At 42.5% G+C, this 23310-nt stretch overlaps 1 protein-coding gene across 1 annotated transcript in view; it reads left to right on the top strand.

Annotated features, from left to right (window-relative positions):
* Positions 1-23310, top strand: part of DNAAF8 (dynein axonemal assembly factor 8) — an 816395-nt gene that overhangs the window by 226265 nt on the left and 566820 nt on the right. The window contains exons 11-12 of the mRNA XM_085628378.1: positions 4035-4202; positions 22284-22478. Of these exons, the coding sequence (XP_085484504.1) occupies positions 4035-4202; positions 22284-22478 (363 nt within the window). The remainder of the gene's footprint in view (positions 1-4034; positions 4203-22283; positions 22479-23310) is intronic.

Consider the following 23310-nt stretch of genomic DNA (forward strand, 5'->3'; position numbering starts at 1 on the left):
AAGATTATAGAGTCCATCAGCCCACCCTTTATGGCGGAGCCTCGTCATCTGGACCTATAGGAGAGCAGGATACCGGCCATAGTATTGAGCCACCAGGCCCATCTGGGAACCTGACCCTGATACTCCTGTAGAAACTCTTGACCAGATGTATATCCGAACTATGTGGACTCCAAAAAATGTAATGTATATGAATGTGTGTGCAGTGCTCTAGTGTACGTGCTAGTTAAAAATGACTACTGGGGCAAGAAACTATGTTTATTGTAAATATGTCCAAGTGTCATGTCTAAAATCACCTAATAGTCTTAAGATATATAGACTAATTCCTAACTAGATGCAATTGTGGTCGACATGTTTCAGCCGGAAGGGTCACTCGACCCGGCTTTCTTCAGGACCTAAACAAATGTAAGGAATAAACTAAAATAGCTACCGCAAAAATGAACGCAGAAAGTGCAAGTGCATACATAAGACAACTCTTATAACAAATGATTATGCATGTACTGGTCCAACAAAACTGTGGCAATCGCCACCCTACCAGATGACTGGACCCAGTTGTAGGAAGGTGGGAATCACCTCTTCTTTCCTAAGAGAATAAGAGTCAAACTATCACAACCTTACTAAGTGCAGAAATAACTACTAAAGATCACAATTTGTGAAAAACACCCTCTCAAAGAAGTACCTGTTAATTAATGCCAATTATGCACTAATATTTTACAAAAAAGAACCCTCAAGGTGGTCACATTTATCCAAGAATTAATTTAAATTGTATCGGACTTACCCAGCTTTATGTGGGAGAACCGCCTCACCTCACCCGGCTGACTGCTCGGAGGAAGAGGCACCGCTCTGTTAGTAGGTAGAGTAAAAACAGAAAAGTTGCCAACGGCTACTGTTCTGACTGCAAACTCCACCCAAATATCAAACATTATAAAAACCCAAAAGGGGCCTAACACCCGCGAACCACAGCGCCCCTGATTGGCATGGCTATGCAGGACGATAGCTTAAATGGGACCCAAAGGATGGAAGGAGTCCTCACAAAGAGTCTGACACTGAAGATTCTGAAACCTAAAGAACTCCCAGGGCCCAGAAGAAACCTCTGTTCCTAGACCCTCATTCCTGAATATTTATATTCCATTATATTTATATTTATTATATTCCAATTAAGGGCCAAATATGACATAGACGTTATCTTTGCACTTACTGTTTTATTGTTTCAGCCCTTTCCAATTAGGGGCCAAATTTGACATAGACGTTACTTGTGCACCCTCTGATACAACTAGGATTAATATAATCATGGATTTTGCTGTTCGACACCTGCCCTTCTAGTTAGGTCAAGTCCATTTCCCAGAGTAGATTTCTGACTTTATGCAGTCATTCTCATGACACATGATTACCTCATCTGAATTCACCAGCGATTGTAATAAGACTTTCATTTGGTGTACCGGAGTTAGATGTCTTGGCTCCGTATTGTTTTTTACATATTGTCATCTTGGGACAGGCATGATGCACACTGTGCTTTTGTTTCCCCCTGATACAGTCTTGATACAGTAAACCCTTCATGTTCTAAGAATTTTTCATGGCCTTAATTTGATGTGGGTTATTATCAAGATTTTTGTCTTGCAAGCACTTGCGCAACATTTGCTGCTGTTCTCTCCTCATCTTGAGTGTTTTTTACATGTTTTTCACATGTTTTCTCCATAATGACGCCTGGATGGTAACCCAGATAAGCCCTTTTTAATTATGGACATTCCTAGGTTCGTAACGATCGACCTATTCTTTGTGGTTAGGGCGAAAACACTATCATGGTCAAGATTATATACCTCCACCTCGGCGCGCATGCGTTATTATTGGTGTTCCTCTCACGAGTCGGCCGCATCGGCATGACTGGCACGGCGGCCAGGTCAATGCGTCTTGTGCGCATGCGTCTATAATAGTGTCTTTGTGCGCGCACTACCAGCACTCTGGCGCATGCCCATTAACAGCCTTCACAGCGGCAGCTGCATTCAATTCAGTTGTTCGGCACTAATTACGGTGGGTTCAAATAGAGCTTCCCTTCCGCCTACCGTCACCTCCCGGACTGTTCGCAGCCTGGTCCGAGGTACCGACGGATAGGTGAGTAAGCCAAGCGTGTCCACTTCCATGTAGTTATTAGCCGTTTGTTGTTGTTTTTTCCTGAGTCCCTCTCCCACCTCAATGCCAATTCTCAGCATTATGGCGTTTTTAGCAGTTTTTAAGCAGGTACAGCCAGTATGCCTTGCTTATATTTACTGTTTTTTTAAATATTCAGGAATGAGGGTCTAGGAACAGAGGTTTCTTCTGGGCCCTGGGAGTTCTTTAGGTTTCAGAATCTTCAGTGTCAGACTCTTTATGAGGACTCCTTCCATCCTTTGGGTCCCATTTAAGCTATCGTCCTGCATAGCCATGCCAATCAGGGGGGCTGTGGTTCGCGGGTGTTAGACCCCTTTTGGGTTTTTATAATGTTTGATATTTGGGTGGAGTTTGCAGTCAGAACAGTAGCCGTTGGCAACTTTTCTGTTTTTACTCTACCTACTAACAGAGCGGTGCCTCTTCCTCCGAGCAGTCAGCCGGGTGAGGTGAGGCGGTTCTCCCACATAAAGCTGGGTAAGTCCGATACAATTTAAATTAATTCTTGGATAAATGTGACCACCTTGAGGGTTCTTTTTTGTAAAATATTAGTGCATAATTGGCATTAATTAACAGGTACTTCTTTGAGAGGGTGTTTTTTCACAAATTGTGATCTTTAGTAGTTATTTCTGCACTTAGTAAGGTTGTGATAGTTTGACTCTTATTCACTTAGGAAAGAAGAGGTGATTCCCACCTTCCTACAACTGGGTCCAGTCATCTGGTAGGGTGGCGATTGCCACAGTTTTGTTGGACCAGTACATGCATAATTATTTGTTATAAGAGTTGTCTTATGTATGCACTTGCACTTTCTGCGTTCATTTTTGCAGTAGCTATTTTTGTTTATTCCTTACATTTGTTTAGGTCCTGAAGAAAGCCGGGTCGAGTGACCCTTCCGGCTGAAACATGTCAACCACAATTGCATCTAGTTAGGAATTAGTCTATATATCTTAAGACTATTAGGTGATTTTAGACATGACACTTGGACATATTTACAATAAACATAGTTTCTTGCCCCAGTAGTCATTTTTAACTAGCACGTACACTAGAGCACTGCACACACATTCATATACATTAAATTTTTTGGAGTCCACATAGTTCGGATATACATCTGGTCAAGAGTTTCTACAGGAGTATCAGGGTCAGGTTCCCAGATGGGCCTGGTGGCTCAATACTATGGCCAGTATCCTGCTCTCCTATAGGTCCAGATGACGAGGCTCCGCCATAAAGGGTGGGCTGATGGACTCTATAATCTTACCAATGTGTGAACAAACTATCTGATCTCCCAGGTTTCTTATTTTTGTTTCTCTTTCACCAGTCTCAGTAGGTACCTGTTTAGTTTCATTAGACTGAGCATCTCTTGTTAGTTGTCAGGTTTTACACATGATAAATGACAAATGTTGAACATGTACCATGCTGATGTCATACGTATAGTAGTATCACTGTATGCCTTTTGACCTCAATCAAAACATTTATACCTAAATTACCATTTTCATGCCAAAATATAATTCTTTACAGAGTCGTTTTAGCCAAATATAGGTAATAAAACGCCCTGCTAATGCAATGTTTTCTAATAGCTAATATTAGGGAAATGTGTAATGCAGGGTACATGGACAATCTGGTACATTTTGAAACGATAATATATTAGAGCCACATGTACACTCTATGTACTGATGCTCAGATTCTACTAAAATACACAGTCGGTATGAAAAGGTGTTTCTAGACTAAGCACTGATTCTCATTTCATACAAGTATACAGCTATCAGGTTCAAGGTTTAGAAGGATGGATGAGGGAGCTAGCTGTGAGTGATTGAGCTGTAGCAGCCTCATCTGCAGTGTAATGACATAGATTCTGCATCATAATTGTATCACCAGCACATTTTCTTTGTGGTTTGCAGGTTCCTACTATCAGTGTTCAAAGTGCTGGCAGTAGCAGCAGTGATGCGCCTTTCAAGGTGGTGGGACTGCAGCAAACTTGGCGAGAAGATGGGTTGGCACTCTACGCTTGCCTGGCTCCACTCCAGGATGCACTGTCCGAGAGCAGCCCGAAAACGCGGAAAAATAAGGTGAGTGAGGTTTACATTTTAGAGTTTTTTGGTCAATGTTCACCTTGCACCTGGTGATCATTCTAAAGGTTTTTTTGTGGACAGATTGCTATCAGTTCTATGGTTGTGTGCTTAAATCTCAAAAAGAGACAAAATACAGCTCAGTGTCCTAAGTGCTTGGGCACATCCGTAGAATGTTGGTGTTTGAATGTTGTTAGCACTGCCAGTTCATATGTGGATTCCTTTTCAATCTCGTTCCTGCACAGAGGTTGTCTTTAGAGCATGACCTGTTTTGTTGAGCTTCTACAAGAAAACTATTTTGCTACTTACCTGCTATTCTGCATTTTTCTGTGGGTTCCCAATGCTTCATCTCTCAGTGAGAATTGAATGTCCTCATTGCGTGTGATATGTACTTTTTACTGCATTTTTTGCATCTCTTATCCTTATGGTTCATCTGGGTGTTACAGGCAGCTCCTGTCTCTGACAGCGGACCATCTTGTGATGGTACTTCTTGTCAACCCAGGTCTTTTTCCTGTGTGGATAGTGTGGCTCAGTGTAGCCTGTAGGAGGCACTGCAGCAGGAGAAGGGAATAACTCTGGCTCCTTCTTTGCTATTACATTGATATAGTGTTGTTTACTTTCGTCCCAACATTGTACTGACTCTTGTTTCTTAGGGTGGTAGGGCTGGTGGCATTAACCAATGCGCTGCATTGTTTTCTAGAGGGCCAGGAGTCCCAATGGCCTCCTTTGTTACTCTCATCCTTGAAATTGATGTTCTCGTTCCTACAAGGTAGCTTTACATTTGTAGGAGGTTGTGAATCCTTCAGATGGTTTAGACTGGATTTCCCAAATTTGCTGACCTTATCCAAAAACGAAGTAATTGTTGAGAGGAATAAAAACTAAGCACGATAAAAGTAATGTGAAGGTACACAATTAGGTCAGTGGCTCTGTGCTATGACACTATGCAGGAATACCCTAGTGATAAAGCATCAGCAACCTCCTTATGTAGTATTTTTACTTACTCTTCCCATGTTCCTTCAAGTCTACTGTAAGTGTTTAGCCTTAGTCAAAGGAGGTCATTCCTACTGGATGTTGACTGCTGTTCCCTCTCCTGTGCAGCATTCTTTGGTTGAATCTGCTGATGATCCTAAATGTTTGTAGATTATTTCCATGCTGACTAGAGCTTATTTTTCCATCACTCAATGTACCACGTGTTACATTTTGAGTTTCTAATGCTTCTCCCGAGGTTACAGCACCATCATCTGGAGTTATACCACACAATAGCATTTACTGGCACTGTGTACTCTCCAGTTTGAGAGTGGTCCCTTTTGATCAGAGAGCTTTACATCAGTCTGTCATGCATTAGGGGATTTTGCCTTGTGATCATTGCCACACTCTTTATAGAATTGTTGTGTACGCACCAATCACCCATGTTGTCTAAGAACCTGAAGTCTTGAGTAATACATATGAAACTAGCCCTTCTCTTTACTTTAGTACTCCTGAAGCAGCTTCAGTGAACGGTGGCATTCCACAAGGATTATTTGTTCAATATGTTTAAAAAAGCCCCAGTGTGTATTTCTCTGGAGAGAGGCAATAAATTAGGTGAAAGCCTATCTGCATTAGGTGATGTATTGACCATGTTCTTAGCTCTAATAATAACCTGTGTTTGGGACTCTTAGACATGCAAGTTCGATCAGGACTAAGCAATTTCATACAGACTCACTTGCGGAAGTTATATGCATAATTTGTTTTTGAGCATTCATTGTGAAAATTAGGGCAATGCACCCTAGCGTGTGTTTTCCTGTTCCTATATGGACGCTTCAAGCCATTCATGTAATTGTTAGCATTTCCAAATATCTGCCTCATTCTATTTCATTGTTTATGGTGATCTACCTGGTGCTCACCTTGTCCCATTGTGGGTCACAGGCCATGACGTGATACAGCAACTTTATCCCACACATTGGCTCTGCAACATGTGGTCGCTGCAATGCAACATCAAAGTAGTCTAATGGCATAAGCATTGGCACACTAGGTTGGCTGGGAGAGTTATGGCGTTGCTCGGATGCACACCTGGGCACCAAAAACTGAGCACTCAATGCCCAATCCCCATATCAGTGCATTAACTGTTTTCAGCTCTTCGGCATGCAGAGGTATTTATATGATTGGATTGCTTTGAGAACATTGCAAGGAAGCATGTTGCCCATCCAGTTACTGGAACCTCCGCATGGTAACACGCCGCTACAGGGATAAAGCGGCGAGTAGTGCTTTGCAGCATTGTGTGACATGAGTTTTTTTGGCATGATTCATACTGATCCCTTCTATACAGAGATTCTGTCCGCTAATGGTTTCTTTCCGAAGTGACTTCTTGTTTTTGTACCATGATGTCTCCAAAACCTTACTTGCAAAATTTGGAAGAAAACACCTTAAAAAATAAATGCATGGTAAAGAGAATTTTCATTTTTCTGTCTGATGTCTGTTTTTGCCACGCAGAGACTTAAAAGGCTCCTTTTCATTATATAATAGTCTGAGGGTGTGGTATTTGTGATCACCTTTCAGTATTTGAAAACTAAGAATAGGGACATAATTCGGATGAGTTCACAGAAATTGTTATGCTGTTTGAGGAACATTTTAATATATCTCCACATTTTGTGACATATGTCACATCTTCCATCCTGCCCTAGAGTGCCCTTGAGTCTATTTGGGCATTCTTGCTGGTTTGTCAGATGCAGCTAAAAAAGTTGACTTGCTGACATTAAACCTCTTTAGGGCAAACATCTTCCACTGCAAAAAGTTTAGTGATGTCAATTGAGTCCATCAAAACTCTGAATACCCAATCTCGATCCCTTGTATATTTCATCCACCAGGAAGATTGGAAAAGGAAGGTTGCTGGTCGAATTCTAGCATTTAAAGATAAGTCTAGTGGTTCTGTAAAGTCCAAAGTGGGTGTTACAGGTGTGGCTCTTTCTAACATTTTTCTTTTCTATTTCTATTTCAGAGAATAGTTGGGCGTGTGGCAAGATTATTGTTGTTGCAATTGTGTCTAGAAGTGAAAAGACGATGGGTTAGGCAAAGTTAAAGAAGTATTTGAAGATCTAATTTAAGTTACGGACAAAGAGATGGTGTGAGGGAAAGCAGTGAGAGCATTGTATAGTACTCTCCAGGTTGATAGACAAAATGTCAAATGATTCTCATATTCTAGATCTTATTATTATTTTCTTTCAATAATAAAAGAAGAAATAGAAACACTTAGAATCTGAAAATATCAAACCACGTATATTAAGCTGTGTTAAAATGTCTTCAATATTTTGATGCTCAGGTAGAATGTAAAGACATTGCACTATAGACAAGTCATATGTATCCCCGGGAAGAGGGACTACTTCTCTGGGATGGAAACTTAATTGAATTTAACATAATTATAATGATTGGTCTTGATCACCAACCCTTAACGATTTTGGGTCCAAATACAACGAGGTATTAAAGCCTAAACTGGACCTGCTCCCAAGATATAGTCCTGTTAAAAAGTGGGGCAATTACAGTCATACAGCGTATGAATATGACTGTCAGTGAAATAAATATATTTAGGATGTTTTGGGGCCTTGTGGATGGTCTTTGTGCCATAGTTCTCTAGTCGTTGCAAAAATAGGAAACTGGCAAAATCAAATTGAGTTTGGACCTGCACAGGCTGGATCATAACCTTTGGCTATAGTGGTATTCACCACTAACGATCAATAAACTGGCGTTGATCATTGGTAGGGCAGGCATTTCTCAATCCTTGATCACATTTACAGTATTTTTCTGCCGTATGAGTGTACTAGTTCAAACTGACATTTTAACACTGGAATGCCGAGAGCTCCTTTAGAAGACAATGAAGTTGTCCTTTGACAAAAATGGCTGGTATAGAACTTCTGCTCCAACATTTCAATGCTTGCCTTTCTGTTTCTCCCAGTTTATTTCAAGAAATTCTGCCCGTGCTGTGTAGAATGTTGTAATAGCATTATAGCCATTCTGCGTCTAGGTATACCCAGTGTTAAAAACCCTCTTTCTCTCTTTTGGCCCGAAAGTCCTGTAACTCAGGAAGAGGACCTTCAACGATTGTAACCCTCGGCCCTGTGCTATGATTCTGTATTAGTTCTCTTCTACATTGGGAAGTGTTTTTAGCACTTTGAAGTTTCAGGACGTGACACTTTGAGAAGGTAAGCACATATGAACGTGGGACATATTATTTACAAGAATATAGCTAAATTACACCAAGCTTTTCACTGCCATTCATAGTCCCTCACATTTTTGCAGATAGGGACCAACTCATTTCATTTTCAGGTTAGTGTGAAATCCGTGTTAAATTTGTGCCAGGCTTTGAAACATTGACAGAGATGAATATATATTTGTTTACAAGTGGGCAACTGTCAAGGATCTCAAGAAAATTAAAGAAGATATACAAGTAAAGTCCAATCATCTACTGATAATGTTCTGGGTTTATATTCTGTGATCCAGATACATAATCTGCCTTGACAATAGACACAGGTGCATATGGACCTTGGACTGTTTTGAGGCAAACTCTGATAGCTAATGTACTCACAGTTTTTTTTTTCAAAAAGGAACATTAGCTCATATGAATTAATTTAAATTAAACTTGCTAAGTGTATCATATTTGGAGAGGTACAGCAGCAGTTAGTTGACCGTTATGCAAATATTTTGAAAAACACAAACAGAAAGATCTGGCTAGGAATTAAGTCCCTTGCTCACTGCACCACTGCATTCCAGCTAGCCTGGCTGAAGAAGGGTGACATACCCTGAAACCGGTCCCAGGATGCTTGTGTCCGGTCCAGGGAGGACCTGGCCTGGCTATTCGGTCTGGACTGTTCACATGGGGCACAGGGTCAAGACTGATTTGCATATGGCTGGGTCCAAACTGGGGTGGCGTAGTGGGCAAAAGAACGATGGATTTAACCCAGATCTTTTGACTGGGCGAGAATGTTTACATTGTCAGCATTCCGTTCATCATTTGTTTGCTGTAACACTTTTCGCTCTAAGGGGGATGGGTATGCCCAGACGTGGGTCCCTTGCTCACTGCACCACTGGATTCAAGCTAGCTTGGCTGAAGAAGGGTGACATACCCTGAAACCGGTCCCAGGATGCTTGTTTCCGGTCCAGGGAGGACCTGGCCTGGCAGTTCGGTCTGGACTGTTCCCATAGGGCACAGGGTCAAGTCTGATTTCCATATGGCTGGGTCCAAACTGGGGTGGCGTAGTGGGCAAAAGAACGATGGATTTAACCCAGATTTTATGACTGGGGGGGGAGAGTTTGCATTATCAGCATTCCGTCCATCATTTGTTTGCTGTAACACTTTTTGCTCTAAGTGTGATGGGTATGCCCAGACGTGGGTTCCTTGCTCACTGCGCCACTGGATTCAAGCTGGCCTGGCTGAAGAAGGGTGACATACCCTGAAACCGGTCCCAGGATGCTTGTTTCCGGTCCAGGGAGGACCTGGCCTTGCAGTTCGGTCTGGACTGTTCCCATGGGGGACAGGGTCAAGACTGATTTGCATATGGCTGGGTTTAAACTGGGGTGGCGTAGTGGGCAAAAGATCAATGGATTTAACCCAGATCTTTTGACTGGGGGAGAATGTTTGCATTGTCAGCATTCCGTCCATCATTTGTTTGCTGTAGGAATTAATTCACATCACCAAACAACTCAAGAGCAAGGTGACACCCCCTTGGGGGTAAACAAGCTTGAGGTTTGAGGGAGTTGTTTCTCAAGTTAGAGAATCTCCATACAAGAAACCAACCAAATGCAGGATTTCACCATGTTACCCAAGTATATTGAAGTAAAAATGCATACCCCGTTGCGAATGCATTATTTTCTTCACTGTTGCAGAAGATCTGAGTGAGTACTAAGCTGAACCCTGGGAGAAGAGTTGAAATTAAACTTCTTTTATCGAGCTAAAATGGTAGTAGAACAGGCTAAGACTTAACTGGACCAACTACAGAAAGAAACAGAGCAAGTGAAAAAGGTATGTTATGTTATGCAGACTTATAGAAAGCATTATCAACTTGGAGGATATCCTGGGACTGTGCAAGTGTGAGTTTGGCCAAACTCAGGGCCTACTGGGACTACTTGAAAAGCCAGGTCTTCAGCGTCTTGCAGAACTCAAGAAGTGAAATGGTGTCTCTTATGCATAGCAGCATATCATTTCACGCTGTAGGAGCGATGTAGGAGAAGGTTTGACTGTGCCAGATCTAGTTGTCCCAATGCATGGGATGTGTGCTAGTAGGAGCCCGCATGAGCACATGTGTCTGGAAGGTTTGTGAAAGTAAATGCAATGGTTGAGGTATGCTGGGCCAGTGTTATGTAGTGCCTTTAAAGTGTGGGTCAGGAGTTTGAATTGTGATAGTTTGTGTATGAGGAGACAGTGGAGCTCCTTCAGGTATGGTGTGATGTCAGTTCAGCTGGGGAGGATGAGAGTAATTCTGGCTGCCGAGTTCTGAGTGCAGCCTTCTGGTGAGTTTTATGTTGATCCCATAATAAAGGGCGTTCCTCTAGTCCAGCATGTTTGTGACAAGGGCATGCATGTTGTTTTCTGGGTGCTAGTAGAGAGCCATTTGAAAATCTTTCTCAGCATATTCAGAGTATGGAAGCATGAGGCAGTCACATCAAATTTGGTGTCAGTGAGGAATCCAAGGTTCTTGGTGTGTGTGGTGAGGGTCGGTGGCAACCCTAGCTCTGTTGGCCACCAACTGGAGTCTGAAGGTAATAAGCTGTTCCCAAAGGTCATGATTTTGGTCTTGTGGTGTTCAGCTTCAGACTTTTGGTCTTTATCGAGTGGGTGATTTCAGTCATGCAGGCATTGAATTTGATCGGGGTATTGGGTGTCTTGTCTGTGAGGGAAAGAATGAGTTGTTTGTCGTTGGTGCAGAAGAAAACATCAATGTCGTGAGAGCGGATGGTGCTGGCTAGAGCAGTCACATTTTTGTTGAAGTTAGTCGGGCTCAAGGGGGATTCTTGAGGAACTCCGCAGATAAGGTTTCAAGTGTCCTATGTGTACATTGCCAAGCTGACTGACTGGGTCCTTACAGTCAGGAAAGAGCAGATCAATCTGAATGCATACCCTTGGATTTCAATATTGTGTACATGTTGGATGAGGTTGGATTGGGAGACAGTGTCAAACACTGCAGGGATTTTCAGGAGGATGAGAGCCACAGTGTCTTCTCTATCCAGACCCATGCAGATGTGATCTGTGGTGGCAATGAGACAGTTTCCACGCTGTGTTTACATCTGAAAATAGACTGAGTGGTGTTAAGGAGTTGGTGGCCATTGAGGTATTTTGTGAGCTGTCCGTTAATAATTTTCTCTTAGGCCTTGGCCAGAAATGGTAGCAAGGAGATTGGTTTGTAGTTGGTGAGCGTTGAAGTTTCCACAGAGGGTTTCTTCAGCAATGGGAGGACAGTTGCTGGTTTCCAAGCATCTGGGAAGGTCATGGAAGAGGTGGAGGCAATTGAATAAATGTGGAGGCACTTGAAAGAAGGAAATTGCTAACCTCAAATTAGAGGAAGAATCTAAGAAGAAATACAAGATCTTAAAAGGGGGCCATTTCTAGATAACAGGAAAGTTTATTAATTAGCCAGGAAATGTAATGACACTAAAACACCTATATCTTACTTTGTTGTTCCGAATGTAATTAAAGTTAATGAGTTGAGACATCTTTACTGAAGAATATCAGTCTTAATTTACCTATCAAATTGTAAGTTGTAATGGGGTACCTTGTTATCCCTTGTACTGAGTTGAAAAGTGCGATCTACATAAAATAAAAACTCGTACCCATACTTGCATCATCAACAATCACTAATAAAGAAGTTCCCGGTTTGTCCTTTTTGTTTAATGGCATCTGATTGGGTGGTAAACCCGAGTGTGATTTCATTCACTGAATGACACCTTTAAAGTGGCGGACTGTGGTGGCAAATGGTGCTTTTGCCAAAGCACCACGTGCTGAACTAGCATCTCTTAAATGACCCCATTTCTGTTTTTTGTCAATAGTGAGCAAGTCTGCATAGAAAGTATATTTTATCTATAAAACAATGACAGAATTCTCACAGAAGAAAACTACTTTCTGATGTAGATGTTTCAAAGATCTTCTAGTATATTTTTTAATGTGATAGTTGTTTTAGACATGTGCCACCTAAATACGTGATTAAAATGACATGGGATACAAGCTAAATTGATTCACTTCATCTATCTCCCAAAAACTCTGTTTACCTTTCTGTAAAAACTGAGTAGCTTATGGATTGTGACCAGGTTTGGCAGCAGATTTCAGTCAAAACACCTAAACATTAAGGTATCCTTGGCAGTGATGGCTGCTAAATTCCCAGTATTTCTTTAAGTTGCTGGAAAGAGTCTCCTAATTGACTGATAATTCAGGCGGTCTCAGCATTCCATCACAATACTACAGGCACAGGGACTTACAGTTAGACCAGTTGCTAATCCATTTCAAATGTCCACCCACCTATCACTTAATGAAGGTTCCCTGGCAATGCAAGAACTCCTTGGCGATGCACATGAAATGGCTGGAAACAAGAAAAGCTGGAAAAGAGAGGGGCTGTTCATTGGCTCCAAGACCTGTTATTTCCTTGTTGCAAAACTAACACTCATAGGAATAGAAAATAGAAATAGTCATATTATCTACAACTTCATGGATGAATTAGTGCCTGCTTTTGACACATGCTTCAAGCACTCAAAGGATCTTTTTTTATTTTATTTTTATTGGAAAATCATCACCATATAGAAATTCATAACAAAGAATAGTTCAAAAAAAGCCAGAGGACTATCTGAAATCATTGAGGGAAGCAGTTACCGAATTTGGGGGGTGGGGGGGGGGGGGGGGGTCGGGGGGCATCAAGTGCAAAGTGTGTTATGAATATCAAGTAGTCAAAAGAAATCTATTCAATACAAAACATTATAATGAGAGCCAATCCTGACCAGGCAGAACCACAAGCATCCACGCCCTGAGCAGGTCACAATTCCGAATTAATCAAGTTCTACGATCGACAATTCAAGAGAATAGATGATTAAAAATTCTTGCTACCACACATTTGGGCTGGGAGCCTCATTTAACAACCACTATGGCACCAGCACCACTCTGGCCACAGAGATGGCATATAAATATATCGCTGTGATATTAAATGAGATCAGAGGTGAGTGCCCCAGTAAAATAATTTTTAATCCCTGACAATATCAACATGAAAGATCCCATTAAGCTTCCAAAAGATATGGCCGCCCAGTTACAGTGGTTAGCTCAGTGGGCAGAGGGTGTGAATGAGGAGGGAACGTGCCTGACGGACCCGGCATCCAGCTTTAGACTAGTGACGGCGAGGCTACTGCTGCCAGCTACGCCCATCCCTAGATGCTCCTTACTGCAGCGTACTGCCTTCCAAACGTAGAGATGATGCCACAAGGGTAGGCAGCTAACTGCAAAGTATTCTCCTATGCTGCCTCTGGTGGGGCTGCCACATGGGGACCCCCAATCTATATTTACGGGTGCCCAACTGGACAGATGGTCGGAGGCTGGACTGGACAATGTTGGGGACTCCTATCTGGATAAGTCACTGATTTCTTTCACGGAACTAGTGGATGGTAGTGGGCTCCCCAAGGGTCGGTTTCTACAATACGAGGCGCTGATGCGCAGTTTCGCGCATTTATGAGTCTCCGGGCGGGAAGAACCTGACACACACCCGGTTCTCCATGCCTTATTCACTCTTGGCACCGCGAGCCACCTGGTGAAATGGCTTTATACCGCACTAGTAGAGGCTTCTGCCGGCCCCTTGGACGGCTTGAAAGAGCGTTGGGATAAGATGGTGGGTAGGGTCCTTACTTACTCCCAGTGGCGTAAGGTTTTACGTTATCCAAAAAAGATCTCCCGCAGTACCCGTTTGAAATATATTCAATTTAGCTACATACACATGACCTATATGACTCCCCATCGGTTTAACGTGACGTACGGTTGGGGAGGTGCGACAGTGTCCTAGATGTACCCACCCGGATGCAGGCTTTGGCCATATGACCTGGGATTGCCAGGGGGTGCGTCCTTTTTGGGAGGCAGTATTGGGTAAGTTCAAAGACGTGCTGGGAAGGGTGTTTGATCTTACGATGCAAACATGTCTATTGGGTCTTTTTCCTCGGCTTCCTAAGCGCTTAGTCGGGAATCGGCTGATAGATCTTGTGGTGGGCCTTGCCAAGCGCAGAATAGGGATGGAGTGGAAATTCCTGAGTCCGGGGTGCTCTAGCAGCAGAGGGAGTGAGTCCGAACATGCATCCCAAACGGGCTCCGTAGTATGTGCTACTCCCCTAAGATCCCCTGTGGCACTGAGGGTTTAATCCGAGGGGAAGGTAGAGCATGGGTCTGCGGGGTCAGCGGGAGCGTTGGCTGGGTGCAGAAACGGTACCAGGGGTGAGGAGGGCCCCCATCGTAGTCCCCCCATGGCTAAATTATGCTGTAAATTCCATTAGACATCAGTGATTTGACATGTCCACACCACTCCTCTGCAAAGGTTAATCTTTCTTCTCTCTTACTTTTTTCTGTTGTTTCATCCCTCTTTTGTTAGAATCCAAGTTTCGTTACTGGCTTGTTGTGATTATGCTTATGAGCAAATAGGTGGCTGATGGACCGGTGTTGAGCGACTACCTGCAGAATAGTTGCATTTTAATTGTATTAGTGGAGCTAGTACTGGTGAACATAGTCGGTAACAGCTGATGTGAATTTTTTTTTTTTTCTTCATATTTCCTGATTTGTGATGGGTCTATTGTACTATATAAAATACCAATTAAAATATATTTAAAGAAAAAAAAAGCTTCCAAAAGATATGGCCCCAATACCTTTGTAGACTCATGCATGTGGCAAAGATATGGATTCACCGAGAACAGTTCTCATCCTCTCTCAACTTCATTATATGCAAACGATGTGGTGTGTAGTAGAAATCACTCTGTGCGAAGGTGTTACTGCTCTTGATATCATCATGAGTCACCTTGACCAATAAATATCTACTCGACTTGTTCCCCACTAAGTTGGAATAGATCTACCCAGTCCTTGATCTCTGCTGAGAAAATCATTTTATAGGCCAAACTAATATTACTCTTATGAAGCACCCAGATGTTCCAATCTTATTCTTGTTCAAAAGTATGCCCTGCTGTTCCAGTACCCACAAACACCTCTACTTACATAACTTAAACCTGAGATGCAGACGTGCTGTACTTTAAGTATTGACACACATACACCACTCTTCCAATGATTTTTATCCACACCTGCAGCAATAATATTCCAGTACTGACACCCACACTAAGCTCTAACAGTGCACCTCAATCTGGATAAGGGGCACAGTGGAATCCATGATCAGAACTTCCAGAGCACTCTAGAGAAAACCGGTAAAGTCACAGTTAATCTAGTATCAGAGCCCACACAACAATATGTCATAGTAGCTCAATCCCAACTCCCACCTATGCCACCCCGTGCCACTCCCTGCTTTTCCAGCACTGAGGCAATCAGATTGCACTTCCATTGTACTTCTGTCATGACTTGCTGTCTCTACTAATGTTCTTACATAAGGATACACACACTACACTACCATGGTATCCCAATCATGATTTGTAGGTCCACATGTTTCTCCAACACACCTCTGGTTATATGCTTCAGTCATGTGCTGTAGCACCTCTTAATACTACTGTCACATCTGGGACCCACAAAGTCTTTCATTTGCCTAATGATCACAGCTTGCACTCCTTTGACAAACAAGTGCTAATATTAACCATTGATACAATCACATGTTTCTTTAGTTACATACACCTGACTCTGATGCAGTTCAAGACATACCTTATTTCCCTCATGACAATGATGAAGATAAGGAGCGGGGCGATTCATTTCCCCGTCATTACACTGATTACACTGACATTGATGAAGGCTTTCACTTAAAAAAAGCCAGTGGCCTAGATATATCCCCAGCCTCTGAACCAGACTGCAACATGGGCTACAGAAAGAAGAAAATGTCTCTTTTACAGTGTTAGTATGAAGGGCAGCTAAACTGCTACATTTCCCAATTATTTAAAAAAATTAATTTACTCATTGAAATTCTTCAGCCAGGGCTGAGCCAATATTGCCATTCAGTAATTTGTTTCCTGACACCCTAATGATGACATTTGCTAATCCTTGTTGTGGCCCTTCAGTTAGTCAACTTGTGGCTAGGCAACGTGGGCCACTCCTCAGTTATCCAAATTTCCAGACAAAACAACCTAGCATGGAAAGTCTGGTAGTGCATGCATCAATGTAACATGAATCATAATTATTTTCCTGCCAATTCTTTGGATTGAGAGTCAAAATAAACTGAAGTTTCACCTCAGCGGGCTTGGGACATAGATCTATCAATGCAGTATGCCTTTTGGTTTGGTACACCCATGCTTTGTGGGACATGACGAGTGAGATCTTGCTCAAGACCTCCTTATCCCCAAAAATGTAAGATTGCTTGGATGCAGCCAAATATGTTTTGTGTGTCAACCTCAACACTACAGACTTGCAAGGTTAAGCTGTTTGCACCTGTTGTTTTTAGGAGGAATGTGATCAACAGGTTTTCAGAAGATGTGCGAGCATCCTTAATAGACCTGCCCTTACATGGATCAAGGTTATTTGCAAGAAGGCTGACTCACCACTAGAATGATTTATGGACAGTCATGCCACAGCAGAAGCCATCAAAACTAAAAGAAACATTAGGGGCTATTCCTGGGGGATAGCTTACTGTCCGTGCCAGTCCTCCCAACCTCTGCAGCAGCAGCAGACCTAGCTGAGGCCTTTCCCACCAACACAGGCAGCAATTCTCCAACCCCTCACCCACCCGTCCCCTGCTGCAGGGGCTACCAAGCGACTAAAGTTTGCCTTCACATGCCAGCCAGTTGGAGGAAGGAGGTGACTGTTCTCCCCATCTGTAGATCCTTCACATCAGGCATGAGGGTCTTGCAAATTATTGAAATGGGCTATGTCCTGCCTTTAATTTCTTCTCTATTCCTTCTTACTCCGTACCTACAGTGACTTTTGGACGATAACTCCAAAATCTTGATGCAGGAAGCTAACTGTTTCCTTACCAAGGATGTTATTGAGCAGGTGCCAAACTCAGAGAGAGCCAAGGGGTGGGGGCTACTTGTACTACTTCCTTGCGCCAAAGAAAGACAGAGGCCTCTGCCTAATGTTGTTTACTGAGTGCAGAAATTCAAAATGCTCACTCTGTCACAGTTTCTTTCTGCTCTGTACCAGGACCCTGGAGACTGGATGGTGTTTCTGGATATGTATTTTCATTTACATGTAATGTTGGATTACCTGCGGTTTACGGTGGAGTCAGAATACTTCCAATTTATACTTCTCCTTCTGCCTTACCTCGGCCACTTGGATGTTGATGAAAGTCATGGTGGTAGTCGCTGCACATTATCAGAGGTAAGGGGATGCATGTGTTCCAGGACCTTAATGAGTGGCTGTTAAATGCAGTGTCGGCCATAGTCAGTCACAGACCACCTCCAGACAATGGATAAACTCCTGACATCTCTGGGGTTCACCAAAAATGAGCCGGAGTCCCACTTGTCCCTCACACAGATAATTCCTTTTATTGGGGCCATCCTGGACACAGTGGTTTAAAAGGCCTTGACCCACCATTGCGAGTCTGTGGTATTCAGGATCTGATCTCGCTATTTTGGGATCAGTACGGGGTCACAGTGAGGATTGCTATGAGGCTCCCCGGTCTCCTCATTTCAAATACCATGTGTGATTTGCATGCCTTGGAATGGAACCTCAGATTCCAGTGGGCCAAGCATCTGAGCTGCCGCTCTGATTTCATTCAGATCTCTCAGGAGATGGCTCAGGGTCTGCAATAGGGGATGATGAGCTCCAGCCTGACCTGGGACAGGCAACTCACCCTTTCCCGCCCATAGTTCAGGGTTGTGCCAGATGTATCACTACGGGGTTGGTAGCGGTCACCTGGGAGATGCGGAGATAAGCGATCTCTGGACTGTGGCACAGAGTTGGCTCCACATAAGGCTTTTGAAGCTTCGGGCATTCCATCTGGCCCTAAAATCTTTCCTCCCATCCATCAAAGGTAGGCACATACGGGTCCTCACTGACAGCATGACTTTCATGTGGTACTGTAAGAAGCCTGGCAAAGTGGGGTCCTGGATCCTGTATCAGTTAGCCCTATGTTGCTGAAGGTGGCTGGATCAGCTGAGCATTTCTGGTTACCAACAACTAGGTGAAAATTCTAAATACCGAAGTGGACTACCTGAGCAGATGTCTCCTGGCAGACCAAAAGTGTTGTCTACATCCCGGGGTAGCGCAGAGCACCTTCGACCAATGAGATGAATAGGATGCTCCCTGGTTAGATCTATACATCCCTGTTGACAATATCAGTGTTAGAACTTTTGCATGCCGGAGTTTCCTCCAGGGAACTCACTAGAAGATGCGTTCTGGCTGCGATGGGACATTGGGCTCTTGTACACCTTTCCACTAGGATGAGCAATGACCCCAAGTCATCTGAATCACACTGGACTGGGTCAGGACTGGGTGGAACTGAGAGCTCCTGAGCATTTGTCCTCCGATTCAGCCACCACTTCAAGATGACCTTCTGTTTCAGCATCATGGCAGAGTCCTACACTCAAATCTCCACAATGTACACCTCCATACATGGAGATGGAGGAGTTGCAGCTAAGTGCTTTTAATCTGCTGACCAAGGTGGTTGATGTTATCCTTGCGGCTGGATGTCCCTTCACAACATTTATTCAGACATTTTGTTGTTTGTTCTTTTGTTTGTTTGTTTTTTTAAGAGGTCCAGCGCACAAGTTTACTCAGATGCTATTTGTCATGCTACAATGGGTTTTGAATTTATTTATGACATTCCACATATGCACGTCCTTTGAGCCAGTGCATAGCTTCTACTTGAGACTCCTCACAACTAAAACTGTATTCCTCATCACTATCATGTCAGTGTGCTGCTTGGTACAACCACCCTACCCCACCTTCTCAGCCAAATTGGTGCTGAGGATCCAGGGGACCTTTCTGCCAACGTTTGTGTCTCCCATTAGGTAGGCCAATCTATCACCCTGCCAATGTTTGTCTTTTTGCCTCATACCTCGAAGGAGAAGGAGAGGCTCCATAGTCTAGACCCTATAGGAACACTGAGTTTTAATGTTGGCTACACAAATGACCACTGTGTGGACGACCAGCTCTTTGTAAGATGTTTTGCCTTGAAAAAGGATGGGGTGGTGCAGAAGTTAACCCTGTTAAGGTGAGTCCGCAGGCCTTCAGGAGGCAGTCCTCTGCATCAAAATTTGCTGCACACTATCCACCTGAAGGCCTGCGGACTCATTCCAGCCAAGTCAAGACCTTATGATGTCATTGGCAAAGGTGGCCATCTGTTCTGGACATCTGCCAAGCTGCAACGTGGGTGCCCAAGTTCATGAAACTCTGCTCCATTGACTTTCCGTGGGAATGCCACTTTACCCTCTTGGTCCTGCTAATCTGAGTCCATTCCCCAGACCCTGCATGCCATCATCAACAATTTGTGTTAGAACTCTGTGTCTCAGGGCGCACAAGTAGAAAGATTCAAAAAGAGACATCATTGAGCATGGGTGATGGTTATACATGGCTCAGCTCCATTAAATCTGGGGAGGTATGGAATCACCGCAGAACAATGCGGCACACCCTACCGGCACACAGGAGTATAATTGAAAAAATTCTCTGTATCGTGTCTGGCACTTCCGGGTATTCTCATGGTGAGAAATCTACAGATAGATAGAGTATCCACCAGAAAGAGTGTTACAGAAGGTAAGTAGCTTGTTTATGTTTCCAGAAAAAGTTTTATCAATTGACTTTGTTTGTCAAACATGAAAATCTTGGAAATTGATGTAAAAGTATGTATTTTCAGAAACTGATATTCTTATGCTTGGAGACAAAATTATTGCATTTACTGATTGAATTAATCAGATTAAAATGAATACTTTACCGAAAGTCTTATTCCACAAACAACATACCTCCTGCCTACTTTAAGAAACTCATTGCCGTAATTCCTGGATTTACTTGGCAAGGCTGGATTCATGAGTGATCTTTGAAATTGTTTAAACTTCCCTTACTAAGGGTGGAAGTGGACTTCCTGACTGGAGGCTCTTCTACAGGGTATACATGGGAAAACACTTGGGATTTTTACATTCCATTCATTTATCAACAAGGTACTGGATTAATATTGTATGCAATGATGGCCCTTGACATACCACGTTAAAATTTGGCGATCTAATTTTTTTAAAAAGAAAGTTAGTTTTAAGACGTTGGGTACCATGGGAAGATCTGAAATGATATCATTCAGTTGTTACATATTGCCTGATTTCACTCTGTATCTCTACTTAACGGTAACCCCAAACTTACTGATATCTCTTAGGACAAATATTTTCATGAACTGTGCTTCATTTAACTATGGGATTTTGTTTCATAACCAAACACTGAAATTCATTTAGACACAGATGGCTCTGCACTCAACTAACTAAGTAAATTACTAGTAAATGGATAATAAGGTCCATAGTCCATCCATAGTTGTTTTTTCTGGAAACAATATTTTCTTTTTATTATTTATTCTTTTATTCAATAGATGTTTCTTAAAATCACAGCACAGAATTGATTGTCAATTACGTGCTGTGAATTTAAGAAACATCTATTGAATAAAAGAATAAAGAATAAAAAGAAAATATTTTTATCTGAAAAAATGAGTAGCAACGTGATTCATTTGGGAGATAGCACTTCATCTTTATCTGTGATGGACTATAGACATTAATATCCATTTACTAGTAATTTACTTATTTAGTTGAGTGCAGAGCCATCGGTGTCTAATTTTGTTTTGGGGATTTCATTCTCCGTCATTGGGGACATATGAGGGTCACGTCTCTGGGTTGTTGCAACACGCCTAAATTCTTGTTTATAGTCACTATACGATACTGACTAGTGCAGGTTTTTGGTGCCTTGACCTTTCTCTGTGCTACTGAATTTCTTTTATTTAACTGCAAAATTAATTTAATATACACAAAACCTATTTCTTTCAAAATTTACAGTTTGATAGAAGTATTTAACTCTCACCTATACGTCTGTTTGGGAGAAATCAAACAGGACTACTCCTCAAACTGGGCTGATAAGTGGTCTTTATGGCTATCTAAACAAACACCCATCACAAACGGCCTCTTTGCAACTGTATTATAGCTTTCACACTTGTAACACAGTGGCTGGGATAACCATCACATTTTGATGGAGTATCTTGTTCACCAAACTCTAAATACGACTCTATCTCTCAACTGCTCATTTCTAAAACCTGGAAATCTCCTCTGTCCCTTCTTTCTTTGAATGGTGGAAGGACTTCAACAAGACTTTTGAAATGGCATGCCTAACAGCTACTGCACAAAGCACTTTAACAAAAATGTAATCGCTGTTGGAGCAAACTGTTTAATTAATTGAGTACTTCATTGAATTTTCCTCATTCCTTGCCGGTACATGAGATGAACTTGGAATTTTAGTGGAATGTGATTGATATGCTTTCTATTTCTTTTGTATTCTCTTTTACATTGAAACCCAGTGTTTCATACTCTGTTGCTAATAAAACAATTAGAAAGATTGCATTTCTAAAACCCATTTAAAAGTCATAATTGAATGATAATTCATGCTAAGTTGGAAAGATTTAGTAATGTTGAAGCCTGTGAAGGCATGTCACATTGACAAAATTTTGTCATACATTACTGTTGCTAACCACTCTTGATACATTGGGTGGTCATTACTTGTAAGCCTGTCTGTGCTGACCACTATTGTGGTTTTATTGAATGTGGTCAATATTTTAACAGTGTCATACATTTTTAGTAACCCCAGATAACTTCCAGTGATCAGACCTAGCTCTCCTTAGAGAAGTTTGGATACCCTGGTATACCTATCGTAAGCAGTAGTTAGATTGACTATGATGTGAAGCGTAAGGGTTTCAATTCTATATTTTAGCTCCAGATGGGTGTTTCTATTCTCCGAGGCCATTACTTAGATTAATATCTACTCTCCCTTTTTCCATGCAGACCAAGGAAGACCTGCGTGGGATGTCCACATTCTACCAGAAGATCTGTAAGTACCTCTCTCATACCTTGCTTCAAAACGTCATCTGGTGGAGAGGGCCGCTGATTCATCGTTTGCAAGATCAGATCTTTCCAGTCCTGCCCGAGATTCCAGCTGTGCGCCTCAGCAGCATCACTACCATCAATCCAGATCCAGAGGTACTGTAGCCCTCATTTTAATCTAGTGTGGGGTAGTAGCCATCATATAGCCTGCTTTTAGGACATTATTATGTTGTAGTTAAATCCTGTGATTCAGAGCGGGAACAATAAAAACATTTTCTCTGAATGTTTGTCACATGTTTCAACAGATAACTGGATTTACATACACATCACGCTCATGATATGTTCCATCTGAAGATCACCACCCCTTGGGTATTTTAGGTCTCACCTACAGAAGGGTGTTGGTTGTCGAAAAACCTCTTGTCCACCATACCAAAACTTACAGTTGGCTTTGGGCCAGATACTTGCTTACCCTTGGTTGGCTTTCTTGTGACTTTCATTTGCTTGCTTATAATGCAATGGGTTTCTCTTCTTGTGTTTTTCCCTCTCCTAGAGCATAGCTTCTTCACTAGCTTATTGATTAGATGCCTTGTATCCTTCCACTGCTTACATTCAGGGATCTACATTTTTCTTTTGCTTTCAGCACTCCAAGAGTGTGCATGTCTTTTCTTGCTCGCTCCCTCGTGTGCTGTTTCCCCTCTTAAATATCTGTCCACTCCATGCTGCACTCTCCTTCCTTACCTCAGTTCTTTCATTGCTTCGCCTAACTAAGCTTTTTATTTTGTATTTCCTTCTCCTCAGTTGCTCCTCCGTCCACTTCTCATTGCTCCCCCAGTGTTCACTTTTCCACTCACTCCCCCTGACCCTCTCATCCATTGCTCCTCAACATTCTGTCACAGTCTTTTTTTTCCTTTGATAATGCCGCGCTGTATCGGAAAAGAGCTTTTCTTTTTGCCAATGCTGAACAGTATCCTAAAAGCATTGACATAGC

The sequence above is a fragment of the Triturus cristatus genome, chromosome 10 (genome assembly GCF_964204655.1).
Source record: "Triturus cristatus chromosome 10, aTriCri1.1, whole genome shotgun sequence".
NCBI lineage: Eukaryota > Metazoa > Chordata > Amphibia > Caudata > Salamandridae > Triturus > Triturus cristatus.